We start from the raw sequence: 22,525 nt of genomic DNA, 5'->3' as shown, positions 1-22,525 counted from the left end.
CTGGTTCTCTTTTACCACCCCCGCAAGCTAGCTAGGTGCCAGCAATCAGTCTGGAAGAGCTCCATCCAGATGTGTGTGAGAACACCTGATATCACACACACACACAGTCACACACTAGTCAGAAGACTAGACCACAGTCCAAGCACGTTCAGTTTTTTCTCAACAAAACACTGTCCAGTCTCATTAAGGACCTGGGGCCATATGGAAAATCTCTCTCTCTCTCTCTCTCTCTCTCTCTCTCTCTTGCTCTCTCTAATCAGAAGCCAATGAATGAGATGGAGCCTCTATAAAGGGAGATGGACTGGAGGGAGAAAGAGAGGGAGAGTGATGGAGAGAGGGAAAGTGGGAAGGACAAGCAGAGATGATTCCTCATGGTTTCTCAATGAGCCATGTACCAGAGGTTACATTCCTCCACTCTCTGAGGGCAACCTTGTCTATGTCTGGTGGCGTGATAGTGTGTCTGAAACTGTGTGTGTCTTCGAGCTAGTTTTCTGGCTGCCCTCTTTGAAACAAGTCCTGGCTGTTGGGTCCCTCCACAGCCCAAACGTCCCCCTTAAATGAACACATCTCTATCAATAAAGCCAGGAAGCAAGTGGTTAAGCGCCAGCTGTGCCACCAGAGACTCTGGGTTCGCGCCCAGGCTCTGCCGTAACCGGCCGCGACCGGGAGGTCCGTGGGGCGACGCACAATTGGCCTAGCGTCGTCCGGGTTGGGGAGGGATTGGCCGGTAGGGATATCCTTGTCTCATCGCGCACCAGCGACTCCTGTGGTGGGCCGGGCGCAGTGCACGCTAACCATGGTTACCAGGTGCACAGTGTTTCCTCCGACACATTGGTGCGGCTGGCTTCCGGGATGGATGCGCGCTGTGTTAAGAAGCAGTGCGGCTTGGTTGGGTTATGTATCGGAGGACGCATGACTTTCAACCTTTGTCTCTCCCGAGCCCATATGGGAGTTGTAGCGATGAGACAAGATAGTAGCTACTAACAATTGGATATCACGAAATTGGGGAGAAAAAAGGGGGTAAAATAAAAATAAAATAAAAAATAAAATTAAATAAATAAATACATAATAATAATAAAGCCCGGATGCTGAGGAGACCCATTGAGACACACACAGCTGAGAGGAATCAGCTCACGTAAGCCATCCGTTAGTCGTGACTTGTCTAGCATATGCTGCCAATATGCCTCACTTTCCCCTCTTTTCCACCTCATCCCCGTCTCAGATACGGTTTGGCCTTGATCCATCAGTCATCTCTACATCTGCCTTCTCTTCCCTTCTCTGACATTCCTCTCTATCCTCATCTGATCTTGTCATTATGCTGGAATGAACCATGCAGCAACGTAGCCAGTTGTGCCCTTTGATATTACCTACACTCACGTCCCACATATGCGTCAGCGTCAGGCATCAAAGGGCTGACAGCGGAGACGTGTGTCCTTTCTTTCGGTTCCCAACCGCCTGCCTGAAGCCATCGTAGCCTGAGAAAGCCATTCCCACCACGGACTGTCTCACGGCCTGCCTGACTGACTAGCTGGATGTCTGTGAGAGCGCTTACCACTTTAGGAGGTCCACCGCTGAGTTTATGGACACAGTCACAAAGACCCAAAGCAGAGGCAAGTTTCAGTCCCAGCTATTTATTGCTGACTGTGGGTCTTTTTTTGTTACGCCAACACTATTCTCTTCCAATTTTATGGCTTTGGAGCATTTTTTCCTAGTATGGTCTTCAACCCAGTGAATGGCTTCTCTTACAATTGGTATTACATAAGTTCCAGGTCAGTCTTTGCAGTCTGCTTAAACCAGACTGACCGCTGCCCTCAGCTTTGCAGGCCTACATACTGCAGCTGTGTGTAAAGCAAGGGGCTATCTTTCAATGCAAGGTGGGCTTTTCATATCTGGCTTGATACTGTAGATTATAGACAGGGGTTTTAATATTTGATTGACATGATGGAATCACTGGCTAAATAGAAACAAATGTCTCTCCGCATAACCTCTGCACTGCTGGTGTGCCCATGCGGGCTTGGACACACTTCCAAGTGACGTTGTCATATTAACAATCTACTGGACAGAGAACTGCACTATTACCAGCCTTGGATACTCCAACATGGGCACATTGCTTACACGTATCACTTCAAGATGTTTGATATTGAAGCCTAAACCATTAAAAGATTACAAGAGTAATTTAATGAGGTGCATAATGGCATTAAATATTTTTATGTCGGAATCCATATTTAATATAATATAAACACGTCAGCCTTGCAACTTCAGCTATGGCAGTTGTCCACTGGCCTGAGTGGCCTCGGCTCCAGTAGTTGACTTTGACTATTTAACGTTCCTTTGAGTGGTTTGTTAACACTTTATATGTGAATTTAAAAAGCCAGTGATTTTATATGTGCTGTTTCATGCTAATGGTACGTCAGTGGCGTTACCTCATCCAAAACATGTTGAAACACACTGTTATGTCAGAGGAAACACACTTAAACTTAACTGGATTTCCTCCTTTGTTTGAGGTCCTTACTCCTGTTTAACCTTCCCTAATAGAGACCTCTCTACTACATCGCCACCACCAACAAGATACTGAAAGAGGTCAAAGTATAGTCCCATGTAATGGAACCAATACATTAGCAATGGTTCCAAGTATGTTTCTGTGCCTATTAGCAGACCCTCTTTCTCCCCCTTAATATAGACACACAGGCTAGCTTCTCTCAATATAGACACACAGGCTAGCTTCTCTTAATATTGACCCACAGGCTAGCTTCTCTCAATATAGACACACAGGCTAGCTTCTCTTAATATAGACACACAGGCTAGCTTCTATCAAAATAGACACACAGGCTAGCTTCTCTCAAAATAGACACAAAGGTTAGCTTCTCTCAATATAGACACACAGGCTAGCTTCTCTTAAATTAATATAGACACACAGGCTAGCTTCTCTCAATATAGACACACAGGTTAGCTTCTCTTAATATAGACACACAGGCTAGCTTCTCTTGATATAGACACACAGGCTAGCTTCTCTTAATATAGACACACAGGCTAGCTTCTCTTAATGTAGACACACAGGCTAGCTTCTATCAAAATAGACACACAGGCTAGCTTCTATCAAAATAGACACAAAGGTTAGCTTCTCTCAATATAGACACACAGGCTAGCTTCTCTTAATATAGACACACAGGCTAGCTTCTCTCAATATAGACACACAGGTTAGCTTCTCTCAATATAGACACACAGGCTAGCTTCTCTTAATATAGACACACAGGCTAGCTTCTCTCAATATAGACACACAGGTTAGCTTCTCTTAATATAGACACACATGCTAGCTTCTCTTAATATAGACACACAGGCTAGCTTCTCTCAATATAGACACACAGGTTAGCTTCTCTCAAAATAGACACACAGGCTAGCTTCTCTTAATATAGACACACAGGCTAGCTTCTCTCAAAATATAGACACACAGGTTAGCTTCTCTCAAAATAGACACACAGGCTAGCTTCTCTCAATATAGACACACAGGTTAGCTTCTCTTAATATAGACACACAGGCTAGCTTCTCTTAATATAGACACACAGGCTAGCTTCTCTCAAAATATACACACACGCTAGCTTCTCTTAATATAGACACACAGGCTAGTTTCTCTCAAAATATAGACACACAAGCTAGCTTCTCTTAATATAGACACACAGGCTAGCTTCTCTCAATATAGACACATAGGCTAGCTTCTCTTAATATGGACACACAGGCTAGCTTCTATCAAAATATAGACACACAGGCTAGCTTCTCTCAATATAGACACACAGGTTAGCTTCTCTCAAAATAGACACACAGGCTAGCTTCTCTTAATATAGACACACAGGCTAGCTTCTCTTAATATAGACACACAGGCTAGCTTCTCTCAATATAGACACACAAGTTAGCTTCTCTTAATATAGACACAGGCTAGCTTCTATTAATATAGGCATACAGGCTAGCTTCTCGTAATAAAGCTGAATACCATGCAATGTTATATTAGTGATGGAGACGAACTCTCAACTGGGTGATAGAATTTCTACGTCAGATCCAGTATTGTCTCAAGCTCCCCTCTGCCTGCTTCTGCCCTTGCACTGCTTTGGCCATTCTGGTGCCAATGCCTGGTGTGGCTGGCATTGTTGTGTCTACTGGACTCTGATACTTATTCTGGGGATCTTGCCACTATAAAGTGGTGCTGGGCTTTAGTTACAGGGTACACAAGGACTCAAACATCTATTAATATTGCAGGCCCTTCTAAATGCCATTCTCCTCTCCTGTTGCCTTCTCAGCCGGGTGTTTTCCGAGACAGAGCTGCATGCACACTCGGCAGCAGCCAGATACTAATAAAAAGTTGCAGAAAATGAAAAAATAAGTTTTGAAGTTACCCAGAGAAAGGACTTCAGTAGTCAGATTAGACAGATTGCCAACCCAAATCTGTCTGGGCTGAGACACAGGCCTTTCAGCAGGTCTGGATATTGTTTAAAATATTCCAGAGCCTTACAAGAAGAAAATGTAAAAACACTTTTCTGTGTTATGTAACAGCTTGGATGGAGTGGTGGCTCACGGGTGTCACGCCCTGACCATAGAGAGCCTTTTAATGTCTCTATTTGGTTTGGTCAGGGTGTGGTTTGGGGTGGGCATTCTATGTTTAGTTTTTCTCTGATTTTGTATTTCTATGTTTTGGCGGGTATGGTTCTCAATTAGGGACAGCTGTCTATCGTTGTCTCTGATTGGGAACCATACTTAGGTAGCCCTTCTTCCCTCCTTTTTTTGTGGGAAGTTGTCTTTGTTTGTTGGCACTATAGCCTTTAGCGTCACGGTTGGTTTTTGGATTGTTTATTGTTTTTGTCGGCGTCATAATAATAAAAGGAATATGTACGCTCATCACGCTGCACCTTGGTCCTCTTCTTTCAATGGCCGTGACAGCGGGGCTGAGCACTGGGCTGAATGTTGAGCGTCTCTCCACAAAGTGTTGATGCAACTTTTCCATGCCACAGCCCCACACTTAATTGTAATAAAAGGTGTGTGCAGTGAAGTGTTAGAGCACTGGAAACATCCGTAACCTGGCCTTATTAAGATTTAAGCAATAAGGAGATATTTGTTCAAAATCAGACGCATTTTATTTAGACAAGGGTTTGTGTCAAACCAATGGACATTAAATTATTGCCCAGAAAGTGTGCATGTGTGTACTTATGCATGTGAGTTTTTATGCCATGGCCTTGCAGACATGTGGAAGTTGTTTTGTTTAGTTGGCCTATTATCTGGCTGAGGTGTGCTGTGGTAGAAGAATCAGATGGTCTCTCTCTCTCTGCTTTCTCCCTCCATCAATCTTGGCTTCAGGGCTGGTTGGGGAGCCACTGACTGATTCTTGGTCAAAGGCATATGTGCCTCATTATACAGTTTTGCCCCTGACATGAACTAATGATGCAAATCCACCACAAGATTTGGCGGGATTTTAAAGAAGAACACAGAGGCTTTGTGTTCTTAATGTGATTTTTTTCTACCGCACTGCATTTCCTCATTCAGGCTATAAAAAAAACAATTGGCCTCAATGGTATTTCCACATTAAGTCCACTGCAAGTGCTCACCTGGGTTTCTGCAATGGGTATACACGAGCTCTAGAAACAGCTGCTTATTGTGCATTAGCCTAGTCCTATGCCTCAAAGTAATGTTTGTGCACTTTCATCCTCAAACGCAGGCATCGCATCTTCAAACGGTAGTGAGCCATTTGGGCCTTCACGTGATGATTGCTGGGAATACAAGGGACTTTGATCCCTTTCTTCTCCCTCCCATTCTCATTTAAGTCAATGGGCTACACATCCTGATGTGGTGATTGTGGTTTAGCTGGACCACTGCTCTCCAGTCAGTCTGTGGCCAGCATCTGGAGAATGAGCTAGTCCCTCTGAATGCAGCCAATTAGCACAGGGACAACATTGACTTTGGAGCTCTGAGACTGCTTCTTCATGGTCCCAGTTGGCCCACCTCCACCTCTATCCCGAGACTGGTATGGGTATGGGAGATTACAGTTCATTACGGGCAGCATGTGTGGCATCTGGCTCTTTAAAACACTCCACTAAGACCTGGGACTTAGTTTAGCTTGATTGATAGTCACAGTGTTCCATTTCGGTATAGTCCATTTCGGTATAGCATCCAGGAGCAGAAGCTGTCTCTTCAAATAGGGAAAACACATCATAAATCTCTGAACTCTGAGCGGGATGGAGATAATGATGGAGGGAAAGTGATAGAGAAGGAGCAGGAGGGGAAAGGAAAAGTAAAAGGAAAGAGTGAGACAGGGAGAGGGGAAACCAGAGAGAGTCATTTCACCTGTCAGTTAGGTGAGAAAGTGGGATAGAGGATTTGTGTTTACTTGTTTTATTGGTGAGTGCTGACTTGGTGAGTGCCCCAGCCGGCAGGTAATGTATCGAGGTGAGATTGGGACAAATACTACCCATGTCTGCCACAATGTGTTGGCGAGTGAATACATCACTATCCATTCTATCAAACACCTAGTCAGTGGGATAATTTTCCTGAACAGGCAAAACTATCCAGTACTTGCACTGAATTCTTAAAGAATCCCAACACACTTACTGTATAATAACTAGTTTACTGTCACTTTCACACACCCCTCAAATTGAGGGGCCCTGATCCCTACAAAGACATTATATAATCGTCCCCAGAGAAACATGTGTTACCCCTAACATCCATCTGCTTCTCATTAACATGACAGCATGTTAGTAAAATGAGAGTGCTGATGACTTGACACAACATGATTAACACTTCCAGTGGTGGGATATCCCTGCAGAGACAGACAGCCCCCCTGTGGTGCTACAGTATGATCTCACCATTCACAACTAAAGAACCACTACTGGTCCAACACTGACATCCACTGGGATAGGCTACTTTCTCACCTTGCAAAGTTTAGGTTCAGGAAGACAGAGATGTGTGCAAGTATTTCTAATGATTGATTTGATTGGTTTATTTTTATTTTAGTGCCATACACCGTTTGGTGCCAAGACACTATTTCTTAAAGTACATGTGCACAAAACTCAAAACAAAATGAAAATGTAACAAATTCAAATTCAAAAATAGTAATCGTAACTAATAACATTTTTTTTAAATGTTCAAATGGAAGGGCTAGATCTGTCGCTATTTTCCTTATATACAGAGTTTACAAAACATTAAGAACACTTTCCTGATTTTGAGTTTCACCCCCTTTTGCCCTCATAACAACCTCAATTCATCAGGGCATAGATTCTACAAGGTGTCAAAAGTGTTCCACAGGGATGCTGGTCCATGTTGACTCCAATGCTTCCCACAGTTTTGTCAAGTTGGCTGGATGTCCTTCGGGTGGTGGACCATTCTTGATACACACGGGAAACTGTTGAGTGTGAAAAACCCAGCAGGGTTGCAGTTCTTGACACACTCAAACTGGTGTACCTGGCACTTACTACCATACCCCGTTCAAAGGCACTTAAATATTTTGTCTTGCCCATTCACCCTCTGAATGGCACACATACACAATCCATGTCTCAATTGTCTCGAGGCTTAAAAATCCTTCTTTAACCTGTCTCCACCCCTTCATCTACACTGATTGAGGTGGATTTAACAAGTGACATCAATAAGGGATCATAGCTTTCACCTAAATTCCCTTGGTCAGTCTATGTCATGGAAAGAGCAGGTGTTCTTAATGTTTTGTACACTCAGTGTTTATGCACCACGTTCTATAAGCTTTTTAATTGGGTGCCAGTCAGACCTTAGGTGCGGGTAAAGCTTAAAGCAGCAGCACGTAAAGATATAAGCGTATTTTTCTTTTTTAATTAGCCACGGGAGGAGGGTGATGGGAGGGAAGTTAATTTGCATATCTACTGGCTGAAAATTGAGACTGTGTGAGTTCAGTTTGTGCCCTCGTGTCCTCAGGTGACTGCAGGCACGGGTGGAATGGTGGCGTGGGTCTACCTTAATCCATGTAGTGCCTTCACTGCAAACACACACGCACAGAGAGAGAGTGCTACACTGACCTTCAATGTGTTATATGTATTGTAAATCTTCTGAATGGCACAAATACACAATCCTTTTCTCAATTGTCTCAAGGCTTAAAAATCCACCTTTAACCTGTCTCCTGCCATTCATCTACACTGATTCAAGTAGATTTAACAAGTGACATCAATAAGGAATAATAGCTTTCATCAGGACTCACCTGGTCAGTCTGTCATGGAAAGAGCAGGTGTTCCTAATGTTTTGTCCACTCAATGTATACTTTTATGCCATAAGAATGAGCTACTACAGACAAGCAGTGGATCATTGACAGCATGTGTCAGAATGATGAAGCTGTTCAGGCTTCAGGGCTGAATTGGCTATTATGAAGTTCTCATTTGAGTAATGACATTGCTTACCACAGCTACAGTTAAATGGCATGCAAGACAATGGCAATGATACAAAACACAGTGGCAGTGTTATGAAGAACCTATTCTAAAATGTCCTGGAAAATTAGTTCTGCTGATGAGTACACAAACAATTTCAATGACTTTTTGTGGGATATGTAAAAATGATATAAGAGTGATATAATTATTTACACATCAATAATGAATCTGAACTAACATCACATTTTGAGGAGGACATTAACTTGACATACCTTGAGCCGCTGCCACTGCCACCAGGAAAGACAGGAGTAGTGACACTTTTGTAACGTCCCACATGGTGTCCCACAATCACACACTTGGATGCTTTCCTTCTCTCTCTCTGCGTGTATTATATTATCAAGTCAAGAGGAAATTGTGTTGTTCTTCAAAATGGCAGGCAACAGAGTCTGAGTGCTCTCAGGTGTGAATGATGGTGGTTGGAAACCTGCTCCTGTCCCTAAACCCAGCCATATGAAGATTGTAAATTAGACGGGGGAACAGGAGTCTTAAAAGAAGGGACACCCAGAGTGCAGTCTAATCCAGCCCCCCTCTGCTCACCATTGGCCAGTGCTCTCTCACATCTGTGTCTTCCATAACACTCCCAAAAAAATGCAGGAGAGAGCGGGGCGGAATATTACTTCAAATAAAATGGTGTTTTTTTACTTTTCACAAAGTAAGATTTCATCGGTTCTGTCTGGATTGTAATACGTTTTTGGGCTGTTACTGAAGGTTGTATCCACCAGAGTACACAGAATGCATCACACTAAGATATTATGATTATGTTTGTATACAGAACTCGTAAAAACGGACAGCTTTTCTACAGTTATGCTCAACCTCAGTGTAGTGTAATTGATGAAACAAGCCTGTCAATTGCGTAACAATGGCATTCAAATTGGTCATAACCAAAAATATATACTTTGGCATGCAAAACATGTTTTTGTCATACAATTCATCAAAAGAACTACACTGAACAAAAATATAAACACAACATGCAACAATTTAAAAGATTTTACTGAGTTACAGTTCATATAAGGAAATCAGTCAATTGAAATAAATCCTTTAGGCCCTAATCTATGGATTCACATCACTGGGAATACAGATGCATCTATTGGTCACAGACACCTTTAAAAAAAAGTTGGGGCGTGGATCAGAAAACCAGTCACTGTCTGATGTGACCACCATTTGCCTCATGCAGTGTGACACATCTCTTTTGCATAGATTTGATCAGACTGTTGATTGTGGTCTGTGGAATGTTGTCCCACTCCTATTCAATGGCTGTGCGAAGTTGATGAATATTGGCGGGAACTGAAACACGCTGTCGTACACATCGATCCAGAGCATCCCAAACATGCCCAACGTGTGACATGTCTGGTGAGTATGCAGGTCATGGATGAACTGGGACATTTTAAGCTTCCAGAAATTGTGTACAGATCCTTGGGGGTCATGCATTATCCTGCTGAAACATGAGGTGATGGCGGTGGATGAATGGCATGACAAGAAGATCATCAAGGACAACAACCACCCGAGCCACTGCCTGTTCACCCCGCTACCATCCAGAAGGCGAGGTCAGTACAGGTGCATTAAAGCTGGGACTGAGAAACTGAAAAAACAGCTTCTATCTCAAGGCCATCACTGTTAACCGCTACATGGTTGGTGGGTCCCCCTCGGGATGGTTGAGCTAACGTAGGCTAATGCGATTAGCATGAGGTTGTAAGTAACAAGAAAATTTGAGATAAATAAGCTTCCAATAGTGCTACGCAAAAAATGTACTTACATTTTAACTCGGAGGTTCCGAGTTTCCGAGTTGTCTTGAACGTGGCACTAGAGTAGAGCTTCACATCGTTTGTGTACTCACAGACAGCATGACAATGCCAGATGGTCAACTTCTGGTTAGAATTTGTAACTTTAACAACTGCTGATTGCACGATGATTCTCTGCAAAGAGGGAAGTGGCATCATATGGCATGCCATTCAACAAACACTCACTTCAAAACACACAGAGCCATGCTTGTGAGATAGAATGCACTGACTAGTTGCAAATACATCATCAGCAACTGTAATGATGTTTAGGAGTTATTCCGTAAAATTCCCTCCGGTAGGTTGGATAATTCCATGCAGATCTGTGAAAAAAATATGCACTAGTCTGCCCTCTTACTTAGATGTTCTACCCTTAGTTCTAAATCACTGAAATCCAGAACAGCCTACCAATCAACTGTAATAGAACATGCCTCTTCCAGAGGAGGCTGGTGGGATGAGCTACAGAAGGATGGGCTCATTGTAATGGCTGGAATGGAATAAATGGAACGGTATATAACACCTCAAACAGAAGTATGAAAACCTATAGCTTCTCCTCCCGGCCTCCTCTGGTCTGCTCAATATGATATTAGCATCGGCTATTATCTGTTCATTCTCTTCCACCCTCTAAAGACTTTGAATACCATTAATTAGACATTAGAAAAATACATTCTCACTTAAATATATGAGAAAGAGCCTCTCAGAAAATGCAGAGGAACAGAATGAAAAATATGAGCAGTAAATGTTCAGATGTATTCCAAAAGCCTCAATTCAACATCTATTCCACATTGGCCATTGAAATGACATGGAAACAACATTGATTCAACCAGTGTGTGCCCTGTGGGTGGGCTCTTTGCGCTTAACAGGTTTTACACCGTTGTATGTTATGCACTTAGAGGACAGTGCAGGGTTTGGTATAAATACAATATGACTTCTTGCACACAGTGCTAACACTTAGAGGACAGTGCAGGGTTTGGTATAAATACAATATGACTTCTTGCACACAGTGCTAACACTTAGAGGACAGTGCAGGGTTTGGTATAAATACAATATGACTTCTTGCACACAGTGCTAACACTTAGAGGACAGTGCAGGGTTTGGTATAAATACAATATGACTTCTTGCACACAGTGCTAACACTTAGAGGACAGTGCAGGGTTTGGTATAAATACAATATGACTTCTTGCACACAGTGCTAACACTTAGAGGACAGTGCAGGGTTTGGTATAAATACAATATGACTTCTTGCACACAGTGCTAACACTTAGAGGACAGTGCAGTGCAGGGTTTGGTATAAATACAATATGACTTCTTGCACACAGTGCTAACACTTAGAGGACAGTGCAGGGTTTGGTATAAATACAATATGACTTCTTGCACACAGTGCTAACACTTAGAGGACAGTGCAGGGTTTGGTATAAATACAATATGACTTCTTGCACACAGTGCTAACACTTAGAGGACAGTGCAGGGTTTGGCATAAATAAACTAGCTAGTACATAAATCGTCCTGTACCCTACTCACATCCATTCACAGGCCTATTATAAACATGTTTAGATGTCAAGTCAAAATGATGAGACACTCGTCATCAACTAACTACCCAGCTTGCACTACACTTGTTTGCCACATTGATTCTACACTGAGTATACAAAACTTTACGAACACCTGCTCTTTCCATGACATAGACTGACCAGGTTTATCCAGGTGAAAGAGATGATCCCTTATTGATGTCACTTGTTAAATCCACTTCAATCAGTGTAGATGAAGGATTTTTAAGCCTTGAGACAATTGATTTATTGAGACAATTGTGTATGTGTGTTATTCAGAGGGTGAATGGGCAAGACAAAATATTTAAGTGCCTTTGAACGGGGTATGGTAGTAGGTGCCAGGCGCACCGGTTTGAGTGTGTCAAGAACTGCAACGCGGCTGGGTTTTTCATGCTCAACAGTTTCCCGTGTGTATCAAGAATGGTCCACCACCCAAAGGACATCCAGAAAATTTGACACAACTGTGGGAAGCATTGGAGTCAAAATAGGTCCTTTGAAACACTTTCGAAACCTTGTAGAATCCATGCCCTGAAAAATGTAGGCTGCTCTGAGGGCGGGGTGGGGGGGTGGGGTGCAACTCAATATTAGGAAGGTGTTTTGTACAATCAGCGTATATTTGAATTCAGTTGTAATCAATAAACCAGAGACAGCTTGTTTTACTGTAGCATCCCAAATATGAAAACATTTCCTCTCAAATGCAGAATTGATATGAACTAAGCACACTGCAGACACTAGTTCTGATTCCACTCCATCAACTCTGGATTTAGAGAGAATTATTGAGGAAATCATTCAGCATGTAATATCATCCGTCTGATCTCCTGCCTGATCTCTTCTAACAATGTCTGAGGATTGGCATGGATTTGCATAACCTACTGTGTTATCTCTGATGTTATGAAGCATAATGGCAGTTTTATCCACCAACACAGTTTGGATTCTACAAAGTTGTAACTCCTGTGGAGGATTTCCTGTCATGATTACCTTTAATCTTGTCAGCTTTCATATGTCCTACTTTCTTACATCGAATCACATCGGAATCAAAACAATTGTTAAATGAGATATTTTATTGGACAAAGAGTTAACTCTGTAACTGCAAAGCAACGAACAGGTGTTACTTGGACTAAGGAAATGCAGCAGTGTAGACTCAATTACATTTTTAAATATATGCAGCTGCTAGAAAGTAGTATGACCCAAAATCCAAGCATTCTTCAATAAGAAAAACAGAACTCAAAACATAATACATAACAAAAAGCAGTTAACTCGAAGGTACAAAACACCTCTTCCGCACAACATTCATAGCTGAAGGAGAAAGATCATCTCAGAACATTGCAAAGAAGCAATCACAAAAATGAGAATGACGCAACTCACTTGGTAACTCACTTTGTAACTCACATGAAAACTCACATGGAAACTCCTCAAACCATTTCCAAAACAGACATACCACTCAGACCTCCCACAGATTCTATACCATTTTTCTATTGTATTTGAGCAAACAGAGTGAATTCTGGGTAAGGCTAAACCTGCTCTAGTCTACACCCATTGGAGAGATAGCACATGAACGGTAAAGCACAGTAACAATCTATAAAATACAAAACGTGAATATATTATCCATATTTATCCAAAATGAGGACTGGTGAGGGTGTACAGAAGATTTTACAATTCTATAACACAGTCTATGCCTGGATATTCTGGCAGGTTCAGATCGTATTTCTTCTGGATGTCATAAGGCAGGAAGCGTCCCGCCAAGTAGTGCTTCCCTGTGAAACTGGTGGCACATCTCTTTGGTGCCATAAGCGAGATCAGGACGTCTGGGTTGATCCCATCTGAGGTCACCTGGTCAACATCCCAACCTTTAATAAACAAGGAAATGATGATCACCATTTGAATTCCATCTCCATTGATGGGACAACTAACCTGCCATCTACTAGCTATGTCACGTGACATAACATCATGGAGAGCATGAGTATCTCACTTGAGCTTCTCCTTTCAACTTTAATCGGCATTTCATATCTTACAGATTAGACACCTGCCAGGTAGCAGCATTCCAGAGCAAGTTAAATGGGGAGAGGGTGTGATATAATGGCCAAATATATGTACTACACTTAGCTATATGCTTTACTATCTCATTCCATCCAGGTTGGTCTCTACAGCTCGGTAGTGTTGAGGATGACTTGAGGTTGATCTGACAAAGGCTATCGCAGTTGCAAATGTGGCCGGTGAATTGTGGAGCACACAGGAGGCTGCTGAGGGAAGGATGGCTCATAAAAAATGTCTGGAATGGAGTAAATGGAATGGTATCAAACACATGGAAACCATGTGTTTGATGTGTTGATACCATTCCATTGACTCCGTTTCAGATATTACTATGAGCCCGTCCTCCCCAATCAAGGTGCCACCAACCTCCTGTGGTGGAGCATGTACAGGCTTTTATTTTGTATGGTTTACTCATGTTTATCTCAGAGCTAAAATCCTGTTTTGGGCAAATTTCTGTACATTTGTGCAACACTGGTACATGTTGAATGTGCAGCATTGCTTTCAGCCTTACCTGAGGGTATGTCCAAACTTACGATGGGGATCTTGACCTGCTTCAGAGTGACTAGGATGCCAGCGTAGGGCTCCTTCACATCTGTGTGGTCAGTCTCTGGCCCCAGGATGGCATCGATCACCAGGTTATAGGCATCGTTGATCAACTGCACCTGAACACACAACCACAACTCAAACTCTGGTCAGCATCTAGACAAGAGCTTTACATTGCTCTCACAGCTCCAGCAAGGTGCACTTTCATAAGTCAGTTCCGCTAGCAGATGTCAACTTTAATTCAAGGATTCATTTGTACAATACACAAATGAATACTTGAATTAAACTTGACATCTAACATTTAATGTTTTATAATCCTTTTTTTATGTTGCTCACCTCTGTTGGGAGATAGGAGAGGAATGGGATATCCATCTTTTCACACTGAACTGTGAAGTCCTGTTGAATGGTGTGAGGGGTACGTTTGGGATAGTAGATGGTTGGCTCATACTCCTGTGTGAGAGAGAGAGAGAAAATACTACTACCGGTCAAAAGTTTGGACACACCTACTCATTCAAGGGTTTTTCTTTCATTTTTGCTATTTTCTACATTGTAGAATAATAGTGAAGACTATGAAACGCATTCATAAAACTATGAAATAACACATATGGAATCATGTAGTAACCAAAAAAGTGTTAAACAAATCAAAACATATTTTATATTTGAGATACTTCAAATAGCCACCCTTTGACTTGATGACAGCTTTGCACACTCTTGACATTCTCTCAACCAGCTTCGCCTGGAATGCTTTTCAAACAGTCTTGAAGGAGTTCCCACATATGCTGAGCACTTGTTGGCTGCTTTTCCTTCACTCTGCGGTCCGACTCATCCCAAACCACCTCAATTTGTTTGGGGTCGGGGGATTGTGGAGGCCAGGTCATCTGATGAAGCACTTCATCACTCTCCTTCTTGGTAAAATATCCCTTACACAGTCTGGAGGCGTGTTGGGTCATTGTCCTGTTGAAAAACAAATGATAGTCCCACAGCAGAATGCTGTTGTAGCCATGCTGGTTAAGTGTGCACAAATACACATACAAAGATCATCCGTTCCCCAACATCGCGTCTCACAAAGACATGGCGGTTGGAACCAAAAATCTCTAATTTGGACTCTAGGCCAAAGGACAAATTTCCACCAGTCTAATGTCCATTGCTTGTGTTTCTTGGCCCAAGCAAGTCTCTTCTTATTATTGGTGTCCTTTAGTAGTGGTTTCTTTGCAGCGATTCGACCATGAAGGCCTGATTCACACAGTCTCCTCTGAACAGTTGGTGTTGAGATGTGTCTGTTACTTGAACACTGTGAAGCATTTATTTGGGCTGCAATTTCTGAAACTGGTAACTCTAATGAACTTATCCTCTGCAGCAGGTAACTTTGGGTCTTCCATTCCTGTGGCGGTCCTCATGAGAGCCAGTTTCATCATAGCGCTTGATGGTTTTTGTGACTGCACTTGGAGAAACTTTCAAAGTTCTTGAAATTGTTGGGATTGACTGACCTTCATGTCTTAACATAATGATGGACAGTTGTTTCTCGTTCCTTATTTTAAATCAAATCAAATTTTATTTGTCATGTGCGCCGAATACAACAGGTGTAGACCTTACAGTGAAATGTTTACTTACAAGCCCCTAACCAAAAATGCAGTTTTAAAAAATAAAATAAGAAATAAAAATAACAAGTGATTAAAGAGCAGCAGTAAAATAACATTAGCGAGACTATATACAGGTGCAGAGTCAATGTGCGGGGCACCAGTTAGTTGAGGTAATATGTACATGTAGGTAGAGTTATTAAAGTGACTATGCATAGAAGCTGTTTAGAAGCCTCTATTCTTGCCATAATATGGACTTGGTCTTTTACCAAATCTTCTTTATATCCCCCCTAACTTGTCACAACACAACTGATTGGCTCAAACTCATCAAGAAGGAAAGAAATTCCACAATTTTTTTTTAACAAGTCACACCTGTTAATTTAAATGCATTCCTGGTGACTAACTTATGAAGCTGGTTGAGAGAATGCCAAGAGTGTGCAAAGCTGTTATCAAGGGAAAGGGTGGCTGCTTTGAAGAATCTCAAATATATTTAGATTTGTTTGACACTTTTTTGTTGGTTACTACATGATTCCATTTGTGTTATTTCATAGTTTTTATGTCTACATGGTTATTCTACAATGTAGAAAATAGTTTAAAAAATATATATATATAAAGAAAAACCCTTGAATGAGTAGGTGTTCTAAAACTTTTTACCGGTAGTGTATATGAAAATGAAATATGAATGAAATACTCCGTAACCATATAAATCAATACAGGCCCTCTAAGATGACAAGGTGACAATTTAAGAGAGAACATACTTTGCTGTCTGTGGGTTGATCAGGGCTGGAGAGACAGACAGCTAGAGACTGACAGGGCTGCCCTCTGATTAGCACAGCGCTGTAAGCCTACTAGCACTCTGGACTCTGGGATGACTAAATTACAACTCCATGATTAATGATAGACGTTTAGGGAGAGTGGAAAGCCAGACACCTGTGGCTTGTGATGTTAAACGACGGCCAGCCATGATCCCCACCGCTAATGGGCCTCAATCACAGTGATAAGTACCTCATACAAGTACCTCATACAAGTACTTGGGAGTATGGCTAGACGGTACACTTTCCTTCTCTCAGCACATATCAAAGCTGCAGGCTAAGGTTAAATCTAGACTTGGTTTCCTCTATCGTAATCGCTCCTCTTTCACCCCAGCTGCTAAACTAACCCTGATTCAGATGACCATCCTACCCATGCTAGATTACGGAGACATCATTTATAGATAGGCAGGTAAAGGTGCTCTCGAGTGGCTAGATGTTCTTTACCATTTGGTCATCAGATTTGCCACCAATGCTCCTTACAGGACACATCACTGCAGTCTATACTCTTCTGTAAACTGGTCATCTCTGAAAACCTGTAACAAGACCCACTGGTCGGTTGATGCTAATTTATAAAACCCTCTTAGGCCTCACTCCCCCCTATCTGAGATACCTACTGCAGCCCTCATCCTCCACATACACCACCCGTTCTGCCAGTCACATTCTGTTAAAGGTCCCCAAAGCTCACACATTCCTTGGTAGTTCCTCTTTTCAGTTCGCTGCAGCTAGCGACTAGAACAAGCTGCAAAAACCATTTTATCTCCATCTCTTCATTCAAAGACTCAGTCATGGACACTGTTACTGACAGTTGTGGCTGCTTGGTATGATGTATTGCTGTCTCTACCTTCTTGCCTTTGTGCTGTTGCCTGTACCCAATAATGTGTGTACCATGTTTTGTGCTGCTACCAAGTTGTGCTGCTGTGATGTTGTGTTGCTACCATGTTGTTGTCATGTGGTGTTGCTGCCATGCTGTGTTGTCATGTGTTGCTGCCATGCTATGTGGTTGACTTAAGTCTCTCTTTATGTAGTGTTGTGGTGTCTCTCTTGTCGTGATGTGTGTTTTTTCCTATATTTTTAATCCCAGCCCCCAGCCCCGCAGGAGGCCTTTTGGTAGGGCGTCATTGCAAATAAGAATTTGTTCTTAACTTATTTGCCAAGTTAAATAAAGGTTAAATATATACATTTGAAGTCGGAAGTTTACATACACCTTAGCCAAATACATTTAAACTCAGTTTTTCACAATTCCTGACATTTAATCCAAGTAAAAAATCCCTGTTTTAGGTCAGTTAGAATCACCACTTTATTTTAAGAATGTGAAATGTCAGAATAATAGTAGAGAGAATGATTTATTTCAGCTTTTATTTATTTCATCACATTCCCAGTGGGTCAGAAGTTTACATACACTCAATTAGTATTGGTAGCATTGCCTTTAAATTGTTTAACTTGGGTCAAACGTTTCGGGTAGCCTTCCACAAGCTTCCCACAATAAGTTGGGTGAATTTTGACCCATTCCTCCTGACAGAGCTGGTGTAACTGAATCAGGTTTGTAGGCTTCCTTGCTCGCACACACTTTTTCATTTCTGCCCACACATTGTCTATAGGGTTGAGGTCAGGGCTTTGTGATGACCACTCCAATACCTTTGTTGTCCTTAAGCCATTTTGCCACAACTTTGGAAGTATGCTTGGGGTCATTGTCCATTTGGAAGACCCAAGCTTTAACTTAACTGATGTCTTGAGATGTTGCTTCAATATATCCACGTAATTTTCCTTCCTCATAAGGCCATCTATTTTGTGAAGTGCACCAGTCCCTCTTGCAGCAAAGCATCCCCATCCCAACGATGAACCAGACTTGTGGAGGTCTACAATTTTTCTTCTGAGGTCTTGGCTGATTTCTTTTGATTTTCCCATGATGTCAAGCAAAGAGGAACTGAGTTTGAAGGTAGGCCTTGAAATACATCAACAGGTACACCTCCAACTGACTCAAATGATGTCAATCAGCCTATCAGAAGTTTCTAAAGACCTAACATAATTTTCTGTAATTTTCCAAGCTGTTTAAAAGCCCAGCCAACTTAGTGTATGTAAACTTCTGACCCACTGGAATTGTGATACAGTGAATTATAAGTGATTAGCCAGCAGCATACCACCCATGATTAGCCAGCAGCATACCACCCTGCATACCACTGCTGGTTTGCTTCTGAAGCTAAGCAGCATTGGTTCTGGTCAGTTCCTGGATGGGAGACCAGATGCTGCTGGAAGTGGAGTTGGAGGGTCAGTAGGGGGCACTCTTTCCTCTGGTCTAAAAAATGCCCCAGGGCAGTGATTGGGGACACTGCCCTGTATAGGGTGCCGTCTTTTGGATGGGACGTTAAACTGGTGTCCTGACTCTCTGAGGTCATTAAAGATCCCATGGCACTTATTGTAAGACCTCGGTGTCCTGGCTAAACTCCCAATCTGGCCCTCAAACCATCACGGTCACCTAAGAATCCCCAGTTTACAATTGGCTCATTCATTCCCCTCCTTTCCCCTGTAACTATTCCCCAGGTCGTTGCTGTAAATGAGAACGTGTTCTCAGTCAACTTACCTGGTAAAATAACGGACAAAAATTTTTTATAAGTGAAATAATCTGTCTGTAAACAATTGTTACTTGTGTCACAAAAATTACTTGTGTCATGCACAAAGTAGATGTCCTAACCGACTTGCAAAATCTATAGTTTGATAACAAGACATTTTTGGAGTGGTAGAAAAACAAGTTTTAATGACTCCAACCTAAGTGTATGTAAACTTCCGACTTCAACGGTATCTTTTTAAATAGTGTAAGTGAAAGGGCCTCAGTGTCCTGCTGGTCATGCTGGGTATGTAAACCAGGCAGTGAGAGGTTTAGGTCCCTCCATCTCTGACTAACTGGCCCTGGTCAGTCAGAGGATTAAGTGGTCTGTTAGCCCAGACATCAGTCTACGTGCTCCAACTCGCTCCTGGGAGACATTAAACCAATCAGGCTTCAACCACAGGGGCTAAAGAACAGGCAACTGACGTCATCTTTCATAACTGCCGCTAAAGAACCCAGAGAGAGACGACCCTCTAGGGTGGCTGCGACCCCTCCGTGACCCCTTGGTGTCCTGACTTAGAAGAGGTAACAACGTCAACAAGAGACAGACATACCTTGGGGATGGAGGCACCATCAGGACGCTCTCTAGCATCAACAAGCGTCAACTAAGAGGTATATCAACAGGTTACAGACAGGGCACACGCCTTTTCCTGTTGATGTTAAGCCTTCCCACCGTTGAACTTCCTCTCCCTGATGGATGAGCATTCTGAGTAGGCCTTGAAGGAGCGTCTTTCCTGTGGTCACAGTCCGTTGAGATTCACAGTGGTTTGTTTCAACCGTGACACAAAGGCAACATTCAAAGGACATTATGGAATCTCTGAGACTCATCAGTCGTGATGAACACCTAGACTCTTTCAGACGTCGAGGCCAAGGTGTTTATGTTCAAAAGAAACACGAAAGAAGCACATTATGTTCCGAAAGAACTGTAGAACATCATGTGCATCCTCCCTTGCCTGAACAACAGGCTGGACTAACGGTCACAGACATAATCATACTCAGACAGAATCTGACAAAGGTGAGCTTTGACTTGGGGACTGTTTGTCTTTTCCATATGCAATATTTTGGCTCGTCATTTATTTAGCAGTGGAAAGAACCATGGATGCATGCCAAACATACTGTGTCCTTTACACTGATAACAAGTTCAAACAGGTGCCATTAATACAGGTAACGAGTGGAGGACAGAGGAGCCTCTTAAAGAAGAAGTTACAGGTCTGTGAGAGCCAGAAATCTTTCTCGTTTGTAGGTGACCAAATACTTATTTTCCACCATAATTTGCAAATAAATTCATAAAAAAATCCAACAATGTGATTTTCTGGATTTTTTTTCTCATTTGTCTGTCATAGTTGAAGTGTACCTATGATGATAATTACAGGCCTCTCATCTTTTTAAGTGGGAGAACTTGCACAATTGGTGGCTGACTAAATACTTTTTTGCCCCACTGTAAATGGTGAAGTTATATAGATACAGTCCGTTTAAGGCAGGAAAACAATAACGCATTTATGGTTTCGACCACATAGAATAAAGAAAGTAGACTTGCCGCACTATATCATCGGTAAATAGCCCACCCATTTTTACCTACCTCATCCCCATACTGTTTTTATTTATTTACTTTTCTGCTCTTTTGCACACCAATATCTCTACCTTTACATGACCATCTGATCATTTATCACTCCAGTGTTAATCTGCAAAATTGTAATTATTCGCCTACCTCCTCATGCCTTTTGCACACAATGTATATAGACTCCCCTTTTTTTTCCTACTGTGTTATTGACTTGTACATAGTTTACTCCATGTGTAACTCTGTGTTGTCTGTTCACACTGCTATGCTTTATCTTGGCCAGGTCGCAGATGCAAATGAGAACTTGTTCTCAACTAGCCTACCTGGTTAAATAAAGGTGAAATAAATAAAAAATAAATAAATAAAAATCATAACGTGTAAATCCTTATTCAAATTATGTTTTTAGTTCATGTACTGTTATCGTCTGTAGTATTGCAATAAATGTCTTCACATGACAGAACAGCATATCCACAGTCATGCAAACGAATGTGACTAAAGTCATGACATCAACAACATGCTATCATGGTATGCTACCACTGCCAACTGAATCCATACAGTATTTGAATGAGGGTAACAATGAAGTGATGTCATCAACATTTTCAATCCCATCATGGATCAATTAATCATTCATGTCTACTTATAGGAGTTGTAATGAAAATCTCCTAAACCCTTTTACTTTATACTGCAATAAACTCACTGAACCATTTCATTCATTACTAACTATAGTCTGACATTGTCCACATGGCCATGTGTGTGAGATGGCTGGTGGGTGCATGGCTGGTGCAGTCTTCTGTGGTATACTTACAAATATGCGCAAGTGGCGGGCACACACCAGACCGATGGAGCCATTCTGGTCAGGACCACAGACTACCAACACTGTTGGCTGCTTCTTACCCAAGGAGGTCAGAGGAAAGGCCTGGAGGGAGAGAGAGACAGAGAGTGAGACAAAGACATCACCAGTTAGCCTAGCAGAATCATTGTCCAGGGTACAGGTCATCCAACCCGTGAGGCTGATCCTCCATCACTGTCAAACTCTCTCCTTCGCGTACCAGGGACGCAATGCCATAGCCAGGGGAAATGGCACCCAGGTCTTTTTTTAAAGACAGAAAGCCCCAAACGAATTAAACCCAGACAGGAGTGGAAAAAATACCAGACCCGGACACCACAGGATGCTCCCTTTAAATAACATACGGTACTACTTTCCATCAGGCCTGAGCCATGAGTTTTCCCACCGGGCCACTGGCATCTCCCCCTCTCTGTTTTACAGGGGCACAGCACATACCCCAGTAAATCCCCTCACACGTCCTTAAGAGAAGCAGCAACGGTATCCCCCACTATTTCCTGCTGGAGTTGGCGTGTTAACTTAAGTGGTCCAATCTTCCTCCTCACACCTAAATAGGATCAGTAGGGGAGTGAAACATGTAGTGTTGCTAGCTACTAGCAACATCACAGCTAAAGGTTTCTTACCTTACTTTCCAACAACTTTAACACACCAAATATGTAGCCTTACCCTAGGTATTTCATATACCGGACACATTTCAATATGGCCGCTAAAACCGGGACTCTAAATGGAGTGGTACATTACAGTGCAACAAATGGAGCCGTACTCTAATTGCCGTATCTGATTAATACAGACATGAAAGAATTAATTACAGTAATGATG

General features: G+C 42.2%; 2 protein-coding genes across 4 annotated transcripts in view; both read right to left on the bottom strand.

Moving 5' to 3' along the window:
- LOC112244777 (cartilage intermediate layer protein 1) overlaps positions 1-9,016 on the bottom strand; it is a 33,386-nt gene extending 24,370 nt beyond the window's left edge. Inside the window, exon 1 of one of the 2 annotated variants that reach the window (XM_042323067.1) lies at positions 8,633-9,016. In XM_042323067.1, the coding sequence (XP_042179001.1) occupies positions 8,633-8,696 (64 nt within the window). In that variant the 5' untranslated portion in view covers positions 8,697-9,016. The remainder of the gene's footprint in view (positions 1-8,632) is intronic. The other variant, XM_024412556.2, reaches the window with a different exon arrangement.
- Positions 9,017-12,780: 3,764 nt separating this feature from the next.
- Positions 12,781-22,525, bottom strand: part of LOC112244736 (yjeF N-terminal domain-containing 3) — a 74,180-nt gene continuing 64,435 nt past the window's right edge. For both annotated transcript variants that reach the window (XM_024412507.2, XM_042323066.1), the window contains exons 3-6: positions 21,668-21,778; positions 14,650-14,763; positions 14,282-14,432; positions 12,781-13,586 (exon numbers count right to left, since the gene is read on the bottom strand). In XM_024412507.2, the coding sequence (XP_024268275.1) occupies positions 13,390-13,586; positions 14,282-14,432; positions 14,650-14,763; positions 21,668-21,778 (573 nt within the window). In that variant the 3' untranslated portion in view covers positions 12,781-13,389. The remainder of the gene's footprint in view (positions 13,587-14,281; positions 14,433-14,649; positions 14,764-21,667; positions 21,779-22,525) is intronic.

Source organism: Oncorhynchus tshawytscha, linkage group LG06 (genome assembly GCF_018296145.1).
Source record: "Oncorhynchus tshawytscha isolate Ot180627B linkage group LG06, Otsh_v2.0, whole genome shotgun sequence".
Taxonomy (NCBI): domain Eukaryota; kingdom Metazoa; phylum Chordata; class Actinopteri; order Salmoniformes; family Salmonidae; genus Oncorhynchus; species Oncorhynchus tshawytscha.
Note: the sequence above shows the minus strand (reverse complement) of the source record. Positions and strands in the feature narration are given on the sequence as shown.